Raw genomic sequence first — 17,617 nt, forward strand, 5'->3', positions numbered from 1 at the left:
CAAGTTTATACTGAGCGGACCAGTGGGCTGCAGGTGAGTGTAAAGAGAGCGCACTAGTGGACTACAGGTGAGTTTAAAGGCTGCACAATCTTAGGATGTAGGTGAGTTTATACCGAGTGCACTGGTAGGGTACAGGTGAGTTTAAAGGGAGTGCACTAGTGGGGTACTCGTGAGTTTATACTGAGCGCAGTAGTGGAACACAGGTGAATTTATACTGTACACTAGTGGGGTACAGGTATACTGTGTGCACTAGTGGGGTACAGGTGAGTTTGAAGGGAGCGCACTAATAGGGTGCTCGTGAGTTTACACTTGCTGCTGTAGTTGGATACAGGTGAGTGTTTAACTGAGTGTACTGTGGGGTACAGGTGAGATTGAAGGGAGCGGACTCATGGAGAACTGGACAAGTAAAATGGATGAAGGGGAGCCAGTGGATGTAGTGTATCTAGACTTTCAGAAAGCCTTTGATAAGGTCCCGCACGGGAGACTGATGACTAAAATTAGAGCACATGGTATTGGGGGTAGGGTGTTGACGTGGATAGAAAATTGGTTGGCAGACAGGAAGCTAAGAGTAGGAGTGAACGGGTCCTTTTCAGAATGGCAGGCAGTGGCGAGCGGAGTGCCGCAAGGCTCGGTGTTGGGGTACGCAACTGTTTACCATATATATTAATGATTTGGAAGAGGGAATTAGGAGCTGCATGTACGTTCTCCTCTTGACCTGCATGAGTTTTCTCCGAGATCTCTGGTTTCCTCCCACACGTACAGGTTTGTATATTAATTGACGTGGTATAAATGTAAATTGTTCCTGGCGTGTGTAGGATAGTGTTAGTGTGCGGGGATTGCTGGTGTGTGCGGACACGGAGGGGCCGAAGGGCCTGTTTCCGCAGTGCATCTCTAAACTAAACTAAACGGATCAACTAATAAACATAGAAACATAGAAAATAGGTGCAGGAGTAGGCCATTCGGCCCTTCGAGCCTGCACCGCCATTCAATATGATCATGGCTGATCATCCAACTCAGTATCCTGTACCTGCCTTCTCTCCATACCCCCTGATCCCTTTAGCCACAAGGGCCACATCTAACTCCCTCTCAAATATAGCCAATGAACTGTGGCCTCAACTACCTTCTGTGGCAGAGAATTCCACAGATTCACCACTCTCTGCGTGTGAAAAAAAATGTTTTCCTCATCCCGGTCCTAAAAGATTCCCCCCTTATCCTTAAACTGTGACCCCTTGTTCTGGAACAAGCCCAGTGGTGCAAATAACCTTCAGGTCAAGCAGCATCTGTGGAGAAGGAACATTTTTGTGGCTAAATATTGACCGGACGAGCCCCATCTGCCCGAGTCGTGGGGGCGGGAGCGTCTGCCTTCCCGTGCAGGTCTATAGCACCTTCCCACTGCAACAGAATAACAATGAGCAGTCTGAAGAAGGGTTTCGGCCCGAAACGTTACCTATCTCCTTCGCTCCATAGATGCTGCTGCACCCGCTGAGTTTCTCCAGCATTTTTGTGTACCTTCGATTTTCTAGCATCTGCAGTTCCTTCTTGAACAGAATAACAATGAGCTATTTTACATTTTCCTTGCCCTGCATCCCCTTTGATGTCTGTGTTCAAGAAGGACAGGGGGGATCACAGAGAGGGGTCTGAAGAAGGGTTTCGGCCCGAAACGTTACCTATTTCCTTCGCTCCATAGATGCTGCTGCACCCGCTGAGTTTCTCCAGCATCTGCAGTTCCTTCTAACAGAATAACAATTTACATTTTCCTTGAACTGCTTCACCTTTGATGTCTGTTTTTTACACCTTATACTTCCTTATCAATTTTCAATTCAATTTATTCAATTTAAAAACTTTATTGGCATGATAAAAAAACATTGTTATATTGCCAAAGTATAAAACATGACATACATATTTGAAATGCATAAGTATAAATACAAGTATACAGTGCATGGATAGATATGTCCCTGTACATAAACTCGCAATAGGCCGATAGCCCTTTATTGATTGCTACACGTTCTTGTAGCTGTAAGCAGTACAACACAATAGCAAGTTTAGCAATTCAATATTCATTTCTTAGTGTTAGTTAATGTCGGTTAGTGTGTGCGTACATATGTGCATGTTGGTCATTCACCGTCTCTCAGGTTATGGCATGCTGTTACGTATTGTGCCGTATTTCCTTCACCAAGGATTATCCTTAGTTTTGATGTATCATCTAGTTCTTTAAAATCAGGGGTTGCCACACTGAGCTTGTCAAAGCTGTGTCCCATGGTGAAGGGTCGAATTGCCTTGTGGGAAATGTAGTCCGCTTCCCGCCATGTTTGATGGCTCTATCAGAGTGAGGCCTGATGGGAAATGTAGTCCGCCCTCCGCCATGTTTGATGGCTTAACCAGAGTGAGGCCTGATGGGAAATGTAGTCCGCTTTCCGCCATGTTTGATGGCTCAACTAGAGTGAGGCCTGATGGGAAATGTAGTCCGCTTCCCGCCATGTTTGATGGCTCAACCAGAGTGAGGCCTGATGGGAAATGTAGTCCGCTTCCCGCCATGTTTGATGACTCAACCAGAGTGAGGCCTGATGGGAAATGTAGTCGGCTTTCCGCCATGTTTGATGGCTCACCCGAGTGAGGCCTGATGGGAGTTGTAGTTTTCCGGAAGCGGCCGCCAATGGGCGAGGCGGCGCTGTGGACTACAACTCCCGGCATGCCCGGGCCCCACTTCCGGCCGCCGCTGGGGTTGGGGGTGTCCAGAGATGGCGGAGGATGAGGACGGGGAGCGGTCGGGGTCGGAGCCGGGGTCGGGGCCGGGGAGGGGGAGCCTCAGCCCGGGGAGCCCCAGCCCGAGCCCGGGGATACAGGGGCCCGGTCCACGCACCGTCCGCATCGTCAAGGCCGACAGCGGCTTCGGCTTCAATGTCCGCGGGCAAGTGAGCGAAGGCGGGCAGCTCCGCGGCATCAACGGGCAACTGTACGCGCCCCTGCAGCACGTTAGCGCCGTGTTGGTGGATGGAGCAGCCGAGACGGCCGGGGTCAGGCGGGGGGACCGGATACTGGCCGTGTGAGTACCGGGGATAGTGGGGCCCCATGCTGGCCGTGTGTGTACTGGAGCCCGGGGATAGTGGGCCCGGTATAGAGAGAGGGCCCGGGGATACAGGGGCCCGTGCTGGCCGTGTGTGTACTGGGGATAGTGGGGCCCCATGCTGGCCGTGTGGGTACTGGGGCCCGGGGATACAGGGCCCGGTATAGAGAGAGGGCCCGGGGATACAGGGGCCCGTGCTGGCCGTGTGTGTACTGGGGATAGAGAGTACTGGAGCCCGGGGATACAGGGCCCGTGTGTGTACTGGAGCCCGGGGATACAGGGCCCGTGTGTGTACTGGAGCCCGGGGATACAGGGGGTAGACAGGGCCCGGTAGAGAGAGGGCCCGGTGTCAGGCGGGGGGACCGTATACTGGCCGTGTGGGTACTGGAGCCCGGGGATACAGGGGGGTAGAGAGAGGGCCGGCGTTAGGTTGGGGGACCGGATCCTGGCCGTGTGAGTACCGGGTACAGTATTGGTGGGGGCGGGTCTGTGTGTGTATAACACTGGGGTACAGTGCTGGTGGGGACAGGTCTGTGTGTGTATAACACTGGGGTACAGTACTGGTGGGGACAGGTCTGTGTGTGTATAACACTGGGGTACAGTGCTGGTGGGGGCGGGTCTGTGTGTGTATAACACTGGGGTACAGTGCTGGTGGGGGCGGGTCTGTGTGTGTATAACACTGGGGTACAGTGCTGGTGGGGACAGGTCTGTGTGTGTATAACACTGGGGTACAGTACTGGTGGGGACAGGTCTGTGTGTGTGTATAACACTGGGGTACAGTACTGGTGGGGACAGGTCTGTGTGTGTGTAACACTGGGGTACAGTACTGGTGGGGACAGGTCGGTGTGTGTGTAACACTGGGGTACAGTACTGGTGGGGACAGGTCGGTGTGTGTGTAACACTGGGGTACAGTACTGGTGGGGACAGGTCTGTATCTATAACACTGGGGTACAGTACTGGTGGGGGCCAGTCTGTTGCTGTGTAACACTGGGGTACAGTACTGGTGGGGACAGGTCTGTGTGTGTGTAACACTGGGGTACAGTACTGGTGGGGGCCAGTCTGTTGCTGTGTAACACTGGGGTACAGTACTGGTGGGGACAGGTCTGTGTGTGTGTAACACTGGGGTACAGTACTGGTGGGGGCGGGTCTGTGTGTGTAACACTGGGGTACTGTACTGGTGGGGACAGGTCTGTGTGTGTGTGTAACACTGGGGTACAGTACTGGTGGGGACAGGTGTGTGTGTGTGTAACACTGGGGTACAGTACTGGTGGGGACAGGTGTGTGTGTGTGTGACACTGGGGTACAGTACTGGTGGGGACAGGTCTGTGTGTGTATAACACTGGGGTACAGTACTGGTGGGGGCGGGTCTGTATCTATAACACTGGGGTACAGTACTGGTGGGGGCGGGTCTGTGTGTGTAACACTGGGGTACAGTACTGGTGGGGACAGGTCTGTGTGTGTGTGACACTGGGGTACAGTACTGGTGGGGACAGGTCTGTGTGTGTGTAACACTGGGGTACAGTAGTATGTGTGTGTATAACACTGGGGTACAGTACTGGTGGGGGCCAGTCTGTTGCTGTGTAACACTGGGGTACAGTACTGGTGGGGACAGGTCTGTGTGTGTGTAACACTGGGGTACAGTACTGGTGGGGGCCAGTCTGTTGCTGTGTAACACTGGACTGTTTTTGGTGTGAAGTATGCTGTCTGCTTTTGATCACATTGTATTGAAGGGCCTGGGATATAATATTGGTCACATTACCTTTGCTTGAAATGTGGGCTGTGATTAGCACATATGATGTGATGTTCTTTCCAGAGTTCCCCAAACAGGTCTCAGTTCCTCATTGTAGTTTCAGGTCATCTATAGCAAGACAATTTTGCAACAAAAAAAAAACCCTTATTGAGCTAAAACATCCTGAAACCTGTACAGATGCTCCACGATTTATGATGCTTCGACTTACGATATATCGACTTTACGATGGTGAAAACGCTGGATAAGGGCAGCGAGCAAAGTGTATTAAATGCATTTTTGACTTACGATATTTTTGATTTACAATGGGTTTATTGGAACGCAACCCTATCGGAGGTTGAGGAGCAGCTGTATTACAAATGCAAGCTTCAGTGCAAGACAACACTTCTAAGGGAGGGAGCTCTGTGTCCGAGTTAGTATACTGACATGTCGGGGCGGCACAGTGGTGTAGTGGTAGAGTTGCTGCCTCACAGCACTGGAGACATCCTGACTAGATGCACACAGTCTCTTGCCCAGAGTAGGGGAATCGAGGACCAGAGGACGTGGGTTCAAAGTGAAGGGGAAAATATTTAATAGGCATCTGAAGGGTAACTTTTTCACACAAAGGATGGTGGGTGTATGGAACGAGCTCCCAGAGGAAGTAGTTGAAGCTGGGACTATCCCAACGTTTACGAAACAGTTAGACAGGTACATGGATAGGACAAGTTTGGAGGGATATGGGCCATGTGCAGGCAGGTGGGACTAGTGTAGCTGGGACATGGGACGTATCGTGTCGAGAACCTTCTTCAGACTGAGAGTCGGGGGAGAGGGAAACGAGAGAGAAAAGGCGGTGATGTAAAGAGATACAGAGCTAATTAATGAATGATATGTAAAAAAGTAATGATGATAAATGGAACAGGCCGTTGTTAGCTGTGTGCTAGGTGAGAACGAGAAGCTGGTGTGACTTGGGTGGGGGAGGGATGGGGAGAGAGGGAATGCATGGGTTACATTAAGTTTTTGATTGTGGCGATTGTATAAAGTTGTATAAAATCATGAGGGAGAGGGTAGGGGAATTATGAACCAGAGGACAAAAGTTTAAGGTGAGAGGGAGATTTAATAGGAACCTGAGGGGCAACTTTTATAGAGCGCGGTGGGTTAATAGAACAAGCTGTCAGAGGAGGCATTTGAGGCTGGTTTAGTTGATTGTCATATGTACCGAGGTACATTGAAAAGCTTTTAAATGCAAACCAGTCAATGGGAATACAATACATGATTACAATCAAGCCATGTTATTATTTAGTTTAGTTTAGAGATACAGCGCAGAAACAGGCCCTTCAGCCCACCAGGTCCGTGCCGACCAGCGATCCCCGCACATTAACGCTATCCTACACCCACTAGGGACAATTCTTACATTTACCAAGCCAATTAACCTACAAACCTGCACGTCTTTGGAGTGTGGGAGGAAACCGAAGATCTCGGAGAAAACCCGCGCAGGTCACGGGGACAACGTGCAAACTCTGTACAGACAGCACCCGTAGTCAGGATGGAACCCGGGTCTCTGGCGCTGTAAGGCAGCAACTCTACCGTTCCGAGAAATACGACCAAGCAGGCAAATGGTACTAGCTTAGATGTGGCATCTTGGTCGGCATGGATAAGTTGGGCCGAAGGGTTGTATGACTATCTCTATATCATAAGTTGAGTTCATCCCCGATAACTCTGGGGAGAAAAGTTTGTCTTAGGATGTACGTGGGAAAAGTTAGCATGACAGTTTGGCTTTTCTTCCCTCCCCCTCCCACCCTGCCTCCTCTTCTTGCCCCTTCCTGCTTCCCCTCACCCCCATCTGCCCGCTCCTCATCCCCTCCACTACCCCCCTTCCACCCCCCCTTCCACCCCCCCCTTTCAACCCCCCCTTTCAACCCCCCCTTTCAACCCCCCTTCCACTCCGCTACCCCACTCCCCCCTCCACCCTCCCCCCTCCTTCCTCCACCCCCTCCCCATCTTCCTCCCTCTCCCTTTACGTCCCCTCTCCGCTCCCCCTCCCCTCCCCCTCCACCCCCCCTTCCACCCACTCCCCCTTCCACCCCCCTCTTCATCCACTCCCCCCTTCCAACCCCCCCATCCTCCCCCACTCCACTCCCCCCTTACACCCCTCCCTTCCACCCCACCCCCCTCCACTACCCCCCTTCCCCCCCCCCCTTCCACTCCACTACCCCACTCCGCCCTCCTTCCTCCACACCCTCCCCATCTTCCTCCCTCTCCCTTTACGTCCCCTCTCCGCTCCCCCTCCCACTTCCCCCTTCCACCCCCCCTCTTCATCCACCCCCCACTCCACTCCTCCCTTCCACCCCACCCCCTTCCACGCCCCCTTCCACTCCACTCCTTCCTCCGCCCCCTCCCAATCTCCCTCCCGCTCCCTTTCCATCCCCTCCCCTCTCCACCTCCTCTTCTCCTCTCCTCTCCTCCCCTTAGCAACGCAGTGAATGTGGAGGGTGCGACACACAAGCAGGTGGTGGACCTGATCCGGGGAGGTGAGCGGGAGCTGCTGCTCACCGTGCTGTCCGTGCCGCCACACGAGGCCGAGAGCCTGGACGCGGCCGACGACTCGTCTGGCCACTCCTTCTGCGACTACTCGGAGAAGCAGGCCCTGCCCATCTCCATCCCCAGCTTCAAGCACGTGGAGCAGGCCAGTGAGAGGTTTGTGGTGAGTAGCCCGTAATATTCAATATTCAGGAAGGAAGAGGTGAACACTTACAAAATTCTTAAGGGGTTGGACAGGCTAGATGCAGGAAGATTGCTCCCGATGTTGGGGAAGTCCAGGACAAGGGGTCGCAGCTTAAGGATAAGGGGGAAATCCTTTAAAACCGAGATGAGAAGAAATTTTTTCACACAGAGAGTGGTGAATCTCTGGAACTCCCTGCCACAGAGGGTAGTCGAGGCCAGTTCATTGGCTATATTTAAGAGGGAGTTAGATGTGGCCCTTGTGGCAAAGGGGATCAGGGGGTATGGAGAGAAGGCAGGTACGGGATACTGAGTTGGATGATCAGCCATGATCATATTGAATGGCGGTGCAGGCTCGAAGGGCCGAATGGCCTACTCCTGCACCTAATTTCTATGTTTCTATGAGGTGACATTGCTGGTTAGAGAAGAGATTAAAGCAACAGCAAGGAGAGACATTAGCTTGGATGGTAAGGGTAGAACTGCGAAATAGCCAAGGGCAGAAAACGCTTATTGGAGTTGTATGCAGACCACCAAACAGCAGTAGGGAGGTTGGGGATAGCATCAAGCAGGGATTAGGGTTGCGTGTAGCAAAGGTACAGCAGTTATCACGGGTAACTTTAATCTACATTTAGATTGGGCCAACCAAAGTGGAAACAGCGCCGGGGAGGAGGATTTCCTGGAATGTATACGGGATGGGTTTTAAACTGATATGTAGAGGAGCCGACTAGAGGGCAGGCCATCCTACACTGGGTATTGTGTCATGAGGAAGGATTAGTTAGCGATCTTGTTGTGCAAGGCCCCTTGGGCAACAGTGACCTTAATATGGTGGAATTCTGCATTAGGATGGAGAGTGACACGGTTAATTCACAGACTAGGGTCCTGAACTTAAAGAAAGGAGTCTTTGAAGGAGTGAGACGAGAATTGGCTGGGATTTATATTTAGATTTAGATTAATATCAAGTGGACTGGAATACAAAGACAGGGATGTAATGCTGAGGCTCTATAAGGTGCTGGTCTGGCCGCATTTGGAGAAATTTGGGCCCCATATCTGAGGAAGGATGTGCTGGGTCTGGAGAGGGTCCAGAGGAGGTTTACAAAAATGATCCCAGGAATGAGTGGGTTAGTATATGATGAGCGTTTGTCAGCACTGGGCCTGTACTCGCTGGAGTTTAAATGATTTTGAATGGCGGTGCTGGCTCGAAGGGCCGAATGGCCTACTCCCGCACCTATTTTTCAGTATTTCTATTTTAACCCTTGCATCCCCCCCCCCTCCGTCCCCGATCTGTCCAGGTTTACAACATCTACATGGCGGGCCGCCAGCTGTGCACCAAGCGTTACCGGGAGTTTGCCATCCTTCACCAGAACCTGAAGCGGGAGTTCCCCGACTTTGCCTTCCCTCGACCGCCGGGCAAGTGGCCCTTCTCCCTGTCGGAGCAGCAACTGGACGTGCGGCGGCGGGGCCTGGAGGAGTACCTGGAGAAAGGTACACTGCTTGATTTGTCACATGTACCCAGGTGCCTTGTACATTCATTTTTGTACACAGTTCAGCTCAAGTATCGCTAAACATTTGCCTAACACGCTGAGATACTCCAGCACTCGTATAAGAAGAAGGGTCCTGGCCCGAAACCTCACCCATTCCTTCTCTCCAGAGATGCTGCCTGTCCCGCCTAGTTACTCCAGCATCTTGTCTACCATAAGATCATATGAGATGGGAGCAGAATTAGACCGTTCGGCCCATCAAGTCTACTCTGCTATTCAATCATGACTGATCTATCTCTGGGGGGGGGAGAGGGGGGTGAGGTGGGGGGGACGGGACAGGTTGTGGCAAGCTGCTGGAAGTTGTGCCGGTTCCCATCCACTGATCGTCCCTCTGCTGTCTGTTTTGCAGTGTGTTCCGTGCGTGCTATCGGCGAGAGCGACATCGTGCAGGAGTTCCTCTCCGAGTCCGATGAGGTGAGTCTGGGTTGCCGCTCGAGAGGCAGGGCAGCACAGTGGCACAGCGGTAGGGTTAAGGGGTGGCACAGTGGTAGAGTTGCTGCCTCACAGCGCCAGAGACCAGGGTTCGATCCTGACTACGGGGGCTGTCTGTACAGAGTTGGTACATTCTCCCCGTGACCTGCGTGGGTTTTCCCCAGGTGCTCCGGTTTCCTCCCACTCTCCAAAGACGTGCAGGTTTGCAGGTTAATGGGTTTGGTATCAATGTACATTGTCCCTAGTGTTAGTATGCGGGGATAGCGTTAGTGTGCGGGGATAGCGTTAGTGTGCGGGGATAGCGTTAGTGTGCGGGGATAGCGTTAGTGTGCGGGGATAGCGTTAGTATGCGGGGATAGGGTTAGTGTGCGGGGATAGCGTTAGTGTGCGGGGATAGCGTTAGTGTGGGGGGATAGCGTTAGTGTGCGGGGATAGCGTTAGTGTGGGGGGATAGCGTTAGTGTGCGGGGATAGCGTTAGTGTGCGGGGATAGCGTTAGTGTGGGGGGATAGCGTTAGTGTGCGGGGATAGCGTTAGTGTGGGGGGATAGCGTTAGTGTGCGGGGATAGCGTTAGTGTGGGGGGATAGCGTTAGTGTGCGGGGATAGGGTTAGTGTGCGGGGATAGCGTTAGTGTGCGGGGATAGCGTTAGTGTGGGGGGATAGCGTTAGTGTGCGGGTATAGCGTTAGTGTGCGGGGATAGCTTTAGTATGAGGGGATAGCGTTAGTGTGGGAGATAGCGTTAGTGTGCGGGGATAGCGTTAGTGTGGGAGATAGCGTTAGTGTGGGGGGATAGCGTTAGTGTGCGGGGATAGTGTTAGTGTGGGGGATAGCGTTAGTACGCGGGGATAGTGTTAGTGTGGGAGATAGCGTTAGTGTGCGGGGATAGCGTTAGTGTGCGGGGATAGCGTTAGTGTGCGGGGATAGCGTTAGTGTGGGAGATAGCGTTAGTGTGCGGGGATAGCGTTAGTGTGGGAGATAGCGTTAGTGTGGGGGGATAGCGTTAGTGTGGGAGATAGCGTTAGTGTGGGGGGATAGCGTTAGTGTGCGGGGATAGCGTTAGTGTGCGGGGATAGCGTTAGTGTGCGGGGGATAGCGTTAGTGTGGGAGATAGCGTTAGTGTGGGGGGATAGTGTTAGTGTGGGAGATAGCGTTAGTGTGGGGGGATAGCGTTAGTGTGGGGGGATAGTGTTAGTGTGGGAGATAGCGTTAGTGTGGGGGGATAGCGTTAGTGTGGGGGGATAGCGTTAGTGTGGGAGATAGCGTTAGTGTGGGAGATAGCGTTAGTGTGCGGGGATAGCGTTAGTGTGCGGGGATAGCGTTAGTGTGCGGGTATAGCGTTAGTGTGGGGGGATAGCGTTAGTGTGGGAGATAGCGTTAGTGTGGGGGGATAGCGTTAGTGTGGGGGGATAGCGTTAGTGTGCGGGTATAGCGTTAGTGTGGGGGGATAGCGTTAGTGTGCGGGTATAGCGTTAGTGTGCGGAGATAGCGTTAGTGTGCGGGGATAGCGTTAGTGTGGGGGGATAGCGTTAGTGTGCGGGTATAGCGTTAGTGTGGGGGGATAGCGTTAGTGTGGGGGGATAGCGTTAGTGTGGGGGGATAGCGTTAGTGTGCGGGGATAGCGTTAGTACGCGGGGATAGCGTTAGTGTGCGGGTATAGCGTTAGTGTGGGGGGATAGCGTTAGTGTGGGGGGATAGCGTTAGTGTGCGGGGATAGCGTTAGTGTGCGGGTATAGCGTTAGTGTGCGGAGATAGCGTTAGTACGTGGGGAACGCTGGTCAGTGTGGACTCGGTGGGCCGAAGGGCCTGTTTATCGCGCTGTATCTCTAACACTAGAAACCCCTCTAAGACTTTGTCCTCCCTTTCTCCCGAGGCAGAACTTCAATGGGGTCTCTGTTGTGGAGCTGCGGATTGCCTTTCCTGACCAGACCACTGTGACGGTGAAGGTGAAGAAGAACGCTACCACCGACCAGGTGTACCAGGTACGTGATACGGCGAACAGCGTGATTAACGTTTCGCGCAAGGCGTTTCGTGCGGCATGGTGGCGCAGCGGTCGAGGTGCTAATCTCTTCATTTCAATCTTTCCTCATATGACAGTCCCGCCATCCCAGGGATCCATCTGGTGAACCTACGCTGCACTGCCTCAATCACAAGGATGTTCTTCCTCAAATTAGGAGACCAAAACTGTACACAACACTCCAGATGTCTCACCAGAAAAAGTTTTTTCTCACCTCAGCCTTAAATGGCCTTCCCTTTATTCTAAGACTGTGGCCCCTGGTTCTGTTTATGGGGAGAAGGCAGGAAAATGGGATTAGATGGCCGTGATCAGCCATGATTAAATGGCGGAGTCAATTTGGGCCAAATTCTCCTCCTACAACGTGTCATAGTGATACAGTGTGGAAATAGGCCCTTCGGCCCAACTTGCCCACAACAGCCAACATGTCCCAACTACACTAGTCCCACCTGCCTGCATTTGGTCCATATCCCTCCAAACCTGTCCTATCCATGTACCCGGCCTATCCATGTCTGAAGAAGGGTTTCGGCCCGAAACGTTGCCTATTTCCTTCGCTCCATAGATGCTGCTGCACCCGCTGAGTTTCTCCAGCATTTGTGTGTGCTATCCATGTACCCGTCTGACTGTGTCTTAACTTGTGAACTTGTTCAACTGTGTGCCTGTGTGTTTTCTAGGCTGTTGCCTCCCAGATCGGCATGGATAGCATCACAGCGAACTACTTTGCTTTATTCGAAGTGGTCAGTCACTCATTCGGTAAGTGAGTTGCTCTCCCAGCTTCAGATGTTTGTGCGTTTAGGTTTAGTTAACTCAGTGCAGCGCACAGCCAAGCTTCCTGTGACTATCCAGTGGTATAATCGGGTCAGACACAGAGTGAAGCCAGTCCCCTGGAGTAACTCAGCGGGGCTGGTGGAATCACTGGAGAGAAGGAATGGGTGACCCGGGGTCAGACACGGTGTGACTGACGCTCCCGTAACACACTGGAGCAGACACAATGGGGTGAGTGGCCTTGCGGGGCACTGATCTGATCTTGTGGCCTGGCAGGGTTTGAACTTTAGAGTTGCTGCCTTACAGCGCCGGAGACCCGGGTTGGATCCCGACTACGGACGCTGTCTCTACAGAGTTTGCACGTTCTGCCCGTGACCACGTGGGTTTTCTCGGAGAACTTCAGTTTCCTCCCAAACTCCAAAGACGTGCAGGTTTGTAGGTTAATTGGCTTGGTGTAAGGGTAAATTGTCCCTAGTGTGTGTAGGATAGTGTTAGTGTGCGGGGATCGCTGGTTGGCGCGGCCTCGGTGGGCCGAAGGGTCTGTTTCTGCGCTGTATCTCTAAACTAGAAAAATGGGGTTCGGAGAGAGAGAGATAGATCAGCCATGATTGAATGGCGGAGTGGACTTGAATGGCCGAATGGCATCATTTTGCTCCTATCATGTATGACCACTAAAGTTGGAACTAGCCCGTGCTGTACGATGCCATGCCTTAACCCAGCACGTCTGTACAGTGCCATGCCTTGACCCAGCACGTCTGTACGATGCCATGCCTTGTCCCAGCACGTCTGTACAGTGCCATGCCTTGACCCAGCACGTCTGTACAGTGCCATGCCTTGACCCAGCACGTCTGTACGATGCCATGCCTTGACCCAGCACGTCTGTACGATGCCATGCCTTGTCCCAGCACGTCTGTACAGTGCCATGCCTTGACCCAGCACGTCTGTACAGTGCCATGCCTTGACCCAGCACGTCTGTACAGTGCCATGCCTTGACCCAGCACGTCTGTACGATGCCATGCCTTGACCCAGCACGTCTGTACGATGCCATGCCTTGACCCAGCCCCTGCTGTACAGTGCCATGCCTTGACCCAGCACGTCTGTACAGTGCCATGCCTTGACCCAGCACGTCTGTACGATGCCATGCCTTGTCCCAGCACGTCTGTACGATGCCATGCCTTGGCCCAGTCCCTGCTGTACAGTGCCATGCCTTGACCCAGCCCCTGCTATACGATGCCATGCCTTGACCCAGCCCCTGCTGTACGGTGCCATGCCTTGGCCGAGTCCCTGCTGTACGGTGCCATGCCTTGACCCAGCCCCTGCTGTACGATGCCATGCCTTGACCCAGCCCCTGCTGTATGGTGCCATGCCTTGACCCAGCCCCTGCTGTACGATGCCATGCCTTGGCCCAGCCCCTGCTGTACGGTGCCATGCCTTGACCCAGTCCCTGCTGTACAGTGCCATGCCTTGACCCAGTCCGTGCGGTACAGTGCCATGCCTTGACCCAGCCCCTGCTGTATGGTGCCATGCCTTGACCCAGTCCCTGCTGTACGATGCCATGCCTTGACCCAGTCCGTGCGGTACAGTGCCATGCCTTGACCCAGCCCCTGCTGTACGATGCCATGCCTTGACCCAGCCCCTGCTGTACAGTGCCATGCCTTGACCCAGCCCCTGCTGTACGTTGCCATGCCTTGATCCAGCCCCTGCTGTACAGTGCCATGCCTTGACCCAGCCCCTGCTGTACGATGCCATGCCTTGACCCAGCACATCTGTACGATGCCATGCCTTGACCCAGCCCCTGCTGTACGATGCCATGCCTTGACCCAGCCCCTGCTGTACGATGCCATGCCTTGACCCAGCCCCTGCTGTACGATGCCATGCCTTGACCCAGCCCCTGCTGTACGTTGCCATGCCTTGATCCAGCCCCTGCTGTACAGTGCCATGCCTTGACCCAGCCCCTGCTGTACGATGCCATGCCTTGACCCAGCACATCTGTACGATGCCATGCCTTGACCCAGCCCCTGCTGTACGATGCCATGCCTTGACCCAGCCCCTGCTGTACGATGCCATGCCTTGACCCAGCCCCTGCTGTACGATGCCATGCCTTGACCCAGCCCCTGCTGTACGATGCCATGCCTTGACCCAGCCCCTGCTGTACGATGCCATGCCTTGACCCAGCCCCTGCTGTACGATGCCATGCCTTGGCCCAGCCCCTGCTGTACAGTGCCATGCCTTGGTGTGACCCGGCCCGTGCCTCCCGTGGTAAGGGCAGACTCTGCCGTGCTGCCATTGACTGGTCACCATCTTGCTCCCTTCTCTCTCGCAGTGCGTAAGCTGGCGCCCAACGAGTTCCCGCACAAGCTCTACGTCCAGAACTACATGTCGGCAGCCCCGGGCACCTGCCTCACCGTCAGGAAGTGGCTCTTCACCACTGAGGAGGAGGCCCTCCTCAACAACAGCCCCCTGGCCCTCACCTACTTCTTCCACCAGGTAATCTCTGTCCATCCTGGGACACTGCCGCTTAAACCCCAAACTCCGGCTCCTCGGGCTGGATCTTAGAAGGGGGGAGGGATGTCTTACTTGGCCTACAATATTCTCCCACGGCTCTGCGACTCACTGTGTTTGAATGCTGACCCGCCATCTTTCACTCCCACAGGCTGCCGGAGGCGTTAAACTGGGTTCCATCAAGCCGAACGAGAAGACCAACCAGCTACAGAGGATGGCCGAACAGCGTAAGATGGTCACGGTAAAATGGCCTTTCCCTGACCTCTGCTCAACATCATCATTGGGGCAAACACAAAATGCCGGAGTCACTCAGCGGGACAGGCAGCATCTCTGGAGAGAAGGAATGGGTTCGTCAGTCTGAAGAAGGGTCTCGACCCGAAACGTCACCCATTCCTTCTCTCCAGAGATGCTGCCTGTCCCGCTGAGTTACTCCAGCATTTTGTGTCTCCCTGCCCTCACAGCATTTCTCTATCCATGTACACTGTCAAAAGTGTTTTTCTTATTGAAACTTAAGGGGTTGGACAGGCTAGATGCAGGAAGATTGTTCCCGATGTTGGGGAAGTCCAGAACAAGGGGCCACACAGTTTAAGGATAAGGGGGAAATCTTTTAGGACCGAGATGAGAAAATCATTTTTTTTCACACACAGAGAGTGGTGAATCTGTGGAATTCTCTGCCACAGAAGGTAGTTGAGGCCACACAGTTCATTGGCTATATTTAAGAGGGAGTTAGACGTGGCCCTTGTGGCTAAAGGGATCAGGGGGTTTGGAGAGAAGGCAGGTACAGGATACCGAGTTGGATGATCAACCATGATCACATTGAATGGTGGTGCAGGCTCGAAGGGCCGAATGGCCTCTACTCCTGCACCTATTGTCTATGTTTTCTATGTTAACGGTCGTAATTGTACCTGCCTCATCTACATCTCTTCGAAAGGATCCCGATCTGAAACGTCACCTATCCGTGTTCTCCACAGATGCTGCCTGACCCGCTGAGTTACTCCAGCACTCTGTGAAACGTCACCTATCCATGTTCTCCACAGATGCTGCCTGACCCGCTGAGTTACTCCAGCACTCTGTGAAACGTCACCTATCCATGTTCTCCACAGATGCTGCCTGACCCGCTGAGTTACTCCAGCACTCTGTGAAACGTCACCTATCCATGTTCTCCACAGATGCTGCCTGACCCGCTGAGTTACTCCAGCACTCTGTGTCGTTTTTCATGACTTTCTGACTCTGACACTCAATGCCCTGACCTGATTAAGGCATGCATGCCATACGCCTGTTTTACCACAGGGTGGCGCAGAGGCAGAGTTACTCTATCATTTTGTGTCTATATTCGGCATCTGCAGTTCCTTCCTACACATTATTATTGTTGGGTCCCTATTTGTTCTCAGCGCCCCCCCCCCCTCCACGGCGGGAACCTCTACATTCTCGGCACCTCCCCCATAGACACATAGAAACATAGAAAATAGGTGCAGGAGTAGGCCATTCGGCCCTTCGAGCCTGCACCGCCATTCAATGTGATCATGGCTGATCATCCAACTCGGTATCCTGTACCTGCCTTCTCTCCATACCCCCTGATCCCTTTAGCCACAAGGGCCACATCTAACTCCCTCTTAAATATAGCCAATGAACTGTGGCCTCAACTACCTTCTGTGGCAGAGAATTCCACAGATTCACCACTCTCTGTGTGTGAAAAAAAATGTTTTTCTCATCTCGGCCCTAAAAGATTTCTCCCTTATCCTTAAACCGTGACCCCTTGTCCTGGACTTCCCCAACATCGGGGACAATCTTCCTGCATCTAGCATGTCGGGCACCTCTTTATTTTGGCCTTTTGTGTGCGATCTGTACCCTGAATCTGGCTTTCGCGGGGGGCCCAGTCTCCCTCTTAATTGCAGCTCGGATAGGAATAGGTGCAAACAAAAGTTTGTCGTAGATCACTCGTGAGCTTCTGAAACAAGGCGGTTTTATTCAAGGACTTAACAGTTCGCACTGGAAAACACACTGAGAGAACCCAAAGTGTTTCAAGTATTCACTGTATCCACAGCATCTTTATATTCTCACTAGTCGGAGAACTAGGGTTGGGGCAGGGGATGGAGAGGGTTACTTGAAGTTAGAGAAATCTATTAATACAGCTGAGGTAAAGCCGTAAATATGAGATTCTGCACTAATATGCTCTGGGCCTCAATCCCACCGTGGAGGAGGCCCAGGACAGAAAGATCAGTGTGGGAATGAGAGGGAATTTTAACTTGAAACATGCTGTGGGATCTCAGTACCACGATAAATCTATTTATTGCCTCTCCTTGAGTTCCCTTGTCTTTGTTGGGTTCTTTTGCCCTCGTGCCTCCCCAGTGTGTATGGTCTGGCGTTTAACTTGTTATAAACCCACTCGTTTTTCATATTTTCACGATCTGCTACATTGTCCAGTGACAAACAACCCCTCGCAGTTTACACTCGTCCCCCCCCCCCCCAACCCACCCGGGTCACTGCCATTGGTGGGTCTGGGGCCCAAGCGGGCTGTGATTGGTGGGTCTGGGGCCCAAGTGGGCTGTGATTGGTCGGTTTGGTACCCAAGTGGGCTGTGATTGGTGGGTCTGGGGTCCAAGTGGGTTGTGATTGGTGGGTCTGGGGCCCAAGTGGGTTGTGATTGGTGAGTCTGGGGGCCGGCCGGGCTGTGATTGGTTGGTCTGGGGACTGTCTGAGCCGTGATTGGTGGGTCTGGGGGGCCGGCCGGGCTGTGATTGGTGGGTCTGGGGGCCAGCCGGGCTGTGATTGGTGGACCGGGGTGGCAATGGCTGCGGGTGCTGCCTCAGCCTAGACCAGAGGGGCTACAGTCTCACAGTCTCCCCCCCACCCCCCCAGT

General features: G+C 53.3%; 1 protein-coding gene across 1 annotated transcript; it reads left to right on the forward strand.

The window, feature by feature from the left end:
* Nucleotides 1–2,722: 2,722 nt before the first annotated feature.
* snx27 (sorting nexin 27) lies at nt 2,723–15,094 on the forward strand (the record flags this gene model as incomplete). The annotated part of the gene is made up of 8 exons (XM_033016748.1): nt 2,723–3,043; nt 7,260–7,491; nt 8,798–8,990; nt 9,396–9,460; nt 11,354–11,458; nt 12,165–12,243; nt 14,579–14,742; nt 14,909–15,094. Coding segments are annotated over exons 1-8 (1,329 nt in total), but the record flags the coding sequence as incomplete, so codon positions are not given.
* Between the last annotated feature and the right edge of the window lie 2,523 nt (nt 15,095–17,617).

This window comes from Amblyraja radiata, unplaced genomic scaffold (assembly GCF_010909765.2).
Source record: "Amblyraja radiata isolate CabotCenter1 unplaced genomic scaffold, sAmbRad1.1.pri scaffold_468_ctg1, whole genome shotgun sequence".
In the NCBI taxonomy this organism is placed as follows: Eukaryota; Metazoa; Chordata; class Chondrichthyes; order Rajiformes; family Rajidae; genus Amblyraja; species Amblyraja radiata.